Below are 5151 nucleotides of genomic sequence, written 5' to 3' on the forward strand. Positions count from 1 at the left end.
CCTGGCCCCAAACCCCCCCAACGGGGGGTTTTGCCAGCACCCCTGCCCCACAGGGGTCACAGCTACCGTGCTGTGCCAAGTCCTGGCAGCCGGTGGGCACCGCTAGCAGATGCCCACAGCCCCTATGCATCCGCACCTGCCGCATAAACCCGCCAGTGCTGCGCTTCGCTTGGTCCGTCCTGGCCAGGGCTGCCGCTTTGTCAGGACGCGGACACTGGTGTAAGCACCCGAACCTGGCCTTGCCCCCTGCTCCAGGTACCGGCTGGCTGCTGGGACCAGTGAAAAGATTCAGCTGAGCTCCCTCATTGCGGCTTTCCAAGTCACCAGGGACCTGATCGTGGCCGAAGCCTGAGTCCTGCTGGGTGGATCCTTGCTTGCAAAGCCGGATCTCGCAGGAGCTGGAAGGGATTGCCGGCCCCGCGCCCAGAGCTGCGCCCTGTGGCTTTCCCTTTCCTTGTTGCAAGCCCTGATCCCGCAGCCAGGGCGTGAGAGTCGGACAGCGTTGTTTCCAAGCGTCACCAGGAAATACAGATGCCTCTAAAGCCCACCAGGTCACACTTTTTCTTCCCTCCTGTACAGCAAGGGCCGAAGGGAGCTGGTCGAGCCTCACCCCCTGCCCCTGTCCGATTGCAAAGGCATCACACCGATGCGGGCTGATGTCCCGCTGCTGTCACCTGCCTGCAAAACCTCCCTTGCCAGGCAGAGCTGCCCCGGGTGCTCATGCGCTGAGGAGTACAACTGTGGCTCATGCAGCTGAGCAGGGCAGCCATGCAGAGCAAGCGCGGTTCCCTGCAGGGCCGTGCCCCTCTTACGAGAGGGGACACAGTTGGGGGTGATGCCTCTACCCATTAGGGAAACGACAGCTTTCTGGGTTCAGCTGCTCACAAGGGAAAACATCCTGGGGAGCACTTCCGGGGAGACATTCCCTGTCTTTTTCATCAGCTGGGGTCTCAGCCTCAGGCTCGTGCACTGACCGAGCCCTCTAGCACGCAGGGCCTCAACCACGTGCTGTCACCCCAGACACCGGCTAAGCTGGAGAGAGACAGACAAGACTGCTTCACTCTCTGTGTCCAGACACTGGGCTGCCAGAGTGCCGAGCTCCAGCAGGGAGAGTAAGCAACGGAGCTGTGTGAAGCCCTGTGTCCCACCATGGTGGACTGATCCTCCCCAGCACCCACCACCGAACAACTTACTGGTCTGCTGCACTTCAGAACCCAGCGAGTGCTCGCTGCCACCCCGACAGCCGCAGCCGAAGGGCTGGAGGCCCTGGGGCCAGCCCGCTGCAGCCTGCCCTGCCTCGTATCCCCAGGTCACCTCTACAAGCCAAGAGGAAAGACACGAGGAATAATTTTTTATTCTGTCACTGCTGTTGTCTAGTCCGCCAGAGATCTGCTTGGCTTTGTCCAGCTCATGCCCAGACCAGGAGAGGGGCAGAGCCCACACTCCTCCAGGATCTAAGCTCCAGTACGAGCCAGGCCCAGCGAGGGTTGGCTTTGTCAGGAAGGGTTGTAGCCCCGTGTTTGTACGACTGACAAAAAGCTCTGCTCAGACTGCGGCTGCTAACCTTCAACCCACAACATTGCACTTGGAAGCAAAAGCACCTTGACCCAAAACTTGCAGACAGCAAGGGGACAGGGACACCCGTGTCCCCTGCGGGGCCACTGCAGCTTGTACCCCTTGCCCTCTGCATGCATTTTTGCTGGGTTCTAGTATTATTATACCAAAAAAATCCCTCCACATTCACAGACACAGCCCCAAAACAAGGGGGGGTAGCAATCCTCCTGCCCCACGGCTCACGAATCAGCGAGAAGTCGCTGCGGCGGTGCCTCCTCTGAGCCAGGCCGGGCCCCACCGCTGGGCAGAGGGCTCCTGGCTCTGTGCCTCTGCTTTCCGTCCTGCCTTAAAATGTCCGGTAAGTGAGGAATTCCTTCAGCTTCCTGGGAATGGGGAGCGCAAGGACCTGATATGTCGTCAGGAAGGTGCGCAGAGCTTTGCGACACAAGTGCTTTAGCGATGAGAGGACCCTTGGAGCAGTCCAGAATTGGACGTGGCCATCTCTGGTCCTGCAATGGGACCCAAACAAGCTGTGAGCGCAGGGCAGAGTGACACAAGAAAACTCAAATTACCCCCAAATATCCCTAGTTTGCAGCAACCACGCATTCCCCAGCCCAGGAAACCAGTCTGCACCCCCAGGGAAACCCAAAATTTGCTGAGTAAAACCCAGAGCTGCAGGAGGAGGGTGCAGCCACGTGTTTCTCCACTCTCTTCTCCCACGTACGCACCCTGTGGCAATGAAACCACCGTGTGGGAAGTACATGCAGCACAGGCCGTTGGTCATGGGAGCAAAGGCAATCGGAGACCGCAGTTCCAACGCCCAGATCCTCAGGAGCCTAAGGAGAAAGGGAGGGGACACGATGCCAGGCCCCCATCCACGCAGTGCCTGCAGCTAAAATAAAGCCTCTGGGTTCACCTGAATGCATGCAAACTCTGGAGTAGGATTTTCTTCCCATGGGCTTAGAGCATCCCAGGAGTGTCACAACACGGCAGCAAGGCGGGAGGCACTGTCCCCTGTAGAGCTGAGCTGGATGCAGACAGAGCCAGTGACCGTGCTGAGGGGCACAGCGAGGGCGGCGCAGCGCGCAGGACACAGGCCCCGACTCATCGCTCAGAGGGGCAACAGGGCCCTAACCTTGCTACCCCTTGCCACAGCCAAGCCGCGGTGTCCCAGGCAGCCTGCCCTTTCCCCTTACGCCGGGCGTTACGTGGGGACCCAGCATGCAAGGTCTGCTCCCCACTGGCACGTCCTGAGCTCCCGGTTTGTTTTGGTGGTGTCCTCCTGGGACCCTCTTCCCGCTGGAGGTCCCCAAGGGGGTTCACTCACCTGTCGTCTGCCACCGTGGCCAGGTAGAGGCCCTCAGGAGAGAAGCAGACAGAGCGCAGGGAGCTCGTGTGGACTTCGCTGCTGTAGTCCACCGCCGAGTGCAAGGGGACATGGCTGCGGGTGGGGAGAACAAGCCCAGCGTCAACCCCAGGCTGCCATGAGCCCCTTCCCCCAGTGCTCCAGGGCTGGCAGAGGGGCCAAACCCGGCCAGTCAGAGCGCCCCTTCAGCTGGTGGGGCTGGCAGAGGGGCCAAACCTGGCAAGTCAGGGCCCCCCTTCAGCTGCTGGGGCTGGCAGAGGGGCCAAATCTGGCAAGTCAGAGCCCCCCTTCAGCCACTGGAGATGGGGGAGAGGTGCTGGCTGTGCCCAGCTAGAAGGGAAGGCCACGCTCAGCCCCAACAAACCCCCACGGCATTGCTCTGTCCCCCTTCCAGTCCCTCACTGGCCCCCCAGCTCTCATACCGTAGCGTCCTCAACTGCTCCCCGGTGTAGGGGTCCCACATGATGACGCAGGCGTCGTAGGAAGCGGTGACAAGGAGCGCCGAATCTGGCGAGAAGTCGCACGACACCACGCTGCTCTGGTGCCCCTCCAGCCTCCGGATGAGGGTGTAGGACCGCATGCTCCACAGCAGTGCCTGCGGGACACGGGCAGGGGCTGAGGCTGGGAGCATCCCTGGGGTGGGAACAGAGGAGAAGCATCTCCCCCCTTGGGGTTTAAGGCACATGGGCTCTGGTCCCAGCTCCTCCACACAGAACCAGAACAGCTGAGGAGCGAGGGTGGCTCTGGCCTGGCCCACAGCAGGGCTTCTCACATGGTGGGGGACACGGAGGGCCGAGGGGAGAGCTGGATTCAGCATGACGCAGGATAGCTCCCACCCTGCAGGACTCACCGACTTCTCTCCAGCAGCGGAGCAGAGCATGCTGCAGTCTGGGGAGATGGAGCAGCAGTACACCCACTGCACGTGGCCCGACAGCACCTGGACCTGCCGCCCTGGGGACAGCAGAGAGGCAAGTCATGAGAGGGGAGCACAAGAGGCAGCGCCGGGCTGCCCCTGCTGTCCCCTCCCTTTCCCCAGAGGGGATGCATGGGGGGCTGGGCGGTTCCCCTGGGCAGATCCCAAGCTCTGTTTACTTGCAACCCCCTCCTGCACCTCCTAGGCCCCACCTGGAAGAGGGCAGCTCTGCTCCGTGTGACAGGACTCTCCCCTCCTGCCTTGAGTACTGTCCCCAAAGATCCTCTCCCACCATCTGCCCTACTGAGGTGGGTTTCTCCCATTTCCCACAGCAGTGCCCTGCCTCAGCCGGGGGTGACCTAGCACCAGGGGCATCCCTGCACCCTCCTACCATCTCTGCTCAGGTCCCAGACACGCAAGGTCTTGTCTCGCGAGGCTGACACAAGGATGAGGCTTCCGTTGGGAGCAAAGCTCAGGTCTCTGACGACATCCTGGTGCCCCAAGAGGCTGAAGAGGAGGTGTCCTGTGGAGAGGAGCCATGCTCAGCGCCATCCCTCCACGGGGAACGAGGCAGTGCCCCTCACGCGGAGGGGCCAGGCAGGGGCTCCCGCTCACCCTGGGGAAGTATTCGGGGAATGACGGAGACGGCATCTCCTTCCGAGGGGGAACAATGGGGAGAGACAACAGCCTGAAGCCATGACTGCTCCCGCTCACCTGTCTGCACCTCCCAGACCTTGATCTGCCCGTTGTTGAGCCCGGTGGCCAGGATCAGGCAGGGAAGACCCACGGCACAGGTGGGGTCCGTCTCCCCTGCCTCTGCTGCTGGCCAGGCGCTGAAGGCCAAGCCCCACACGATCTGGCCACACTCCAGCGTCTTCTCCTTGGCCACCCCTCGGCTCCTCGCCTCCGCTTTGCTGCCGCGGCTCTTGCGCTCCGAGGTTTTGCAGCCGCTGGGAGGAAGGAGGGGATGCACGGTTACCCCCGGGGTGGGCTGGATCCCCCCAGATCCCCCACCCTGGCGTCGTGCAGCCCCTCGCCATCCAGCCACCCCCCACGCTCACAGCTCGGCCTCCTCCAGGGGCCAGGGGATCAGCTTGACCACGCAGTGTCCCTGCGACCAGGCGAACCAGGCGCCATCGGGCGAGAAGGCCACGCTCCAGGTCTCGCAGCTGGATTTCCAGTCGTAGCGCTGGGGACGGCCCGGCTTCAGCTCCCCCAGCAGGACCGGCTCCTCTGGGCGGTGGGACGGCCACGTTACCCCCCGGCCTGGGTCTCGCCCCGCGCCTCCCGCCCTCCCCATGGGGACAGGGGGGTCCCG

At 62.6% G+C, this 5151-nt stretch overlaps 1 protein-coding gene across 4 annotated transcripts; it reads right to left on the reverse strand.

The window, feature by feature from the left end:
- Window positions 1-558: 558 nt before the first annotated feature.
- Window positions 559-5138, reverse strand: WSB2 (WD repeat and SOCS box containing 2). 4 transcript variants are annotated; one of them, XM_009642905.2, is made up of 8 exons: window positions 4895-5138; window positions 4548-4783; window positions 4225-4356; window positions 3771-3871; window positions 3343-3515; window positions 2882-2995; window positions 2283-2390; window positions 559-2063 (listed from the first exon to the last, which is right to left on the reverse strand). In XM_009642905.2, the coding sequence occupies exons 1-8, from the start codon at window positions 5131-5133 to the stop codon at window positions 1901-1903; spliced, it is 1266 nt and encodes a 421-aa protein (XP_009641200.1). In that variant the 5' UTR covers window positions 5134-5138; the 3' UTR covers window positions 559-1900. The 4 variants fall into 4 exon arrangements, with proteins under 4 accessions (XP_009641200.1, XP_035754290.1, XP_035754289.1 ...); XM_035898396.1 differs by lacking the exon at window positions 559-2063 and adding an exon at window positions 2471-2581 and having other exon boundaries at window positions 2301-2390; XM_035898397.1 differs by lacking the exon at window positions 559-2063 and having other exon boundaries at window positions 2298-2446.
- Between the last annotated feature and the right edge of the window lie 13 nt (window positions 5139-5151).

This window comes from Egretta garzetta, unplaced genomic scaffold, assembly GCF_000687185.1.
Source record: "Egretta garzetta isolate BGI_Z169 unplaced genomic scaffold, ASM68718v1 scaffold7, whole genome shotgun sequence".
In the NCBI taxonomy this organism is placed as follows: Eukaryota; Metazoa; Chordata; class Aves; order Pelecaniformes; family Ardeidae; genus Egretta; species Egretta garzetta.

Excerpts from the sequence above, each read along its gene's own strand:
- WSB2 (XM_009642905.2), bottom strand. The coding sequence starts at position 5,133 with ATGGGGAGGGCGGGAGGCGCGGGGCGAGACCCAGGCCGGGGGGTAACG. Across the intron at positions 4,357-4,547 it reads GGTCTGGGAGGTGCAGACAG|GACACCTCCTCTTCAGCCTC; the intron begins GTGAGCGGGAGC and ends TCCTCTCCACAG. Across the intron at positions 2,996-3,342 it reads GAGCAGTTGAGGACGCTACG|CCATGTCCCCTTGCACTCGG; the intron begins GTATGAGAGCTG and ends CCCCACCCGCAG.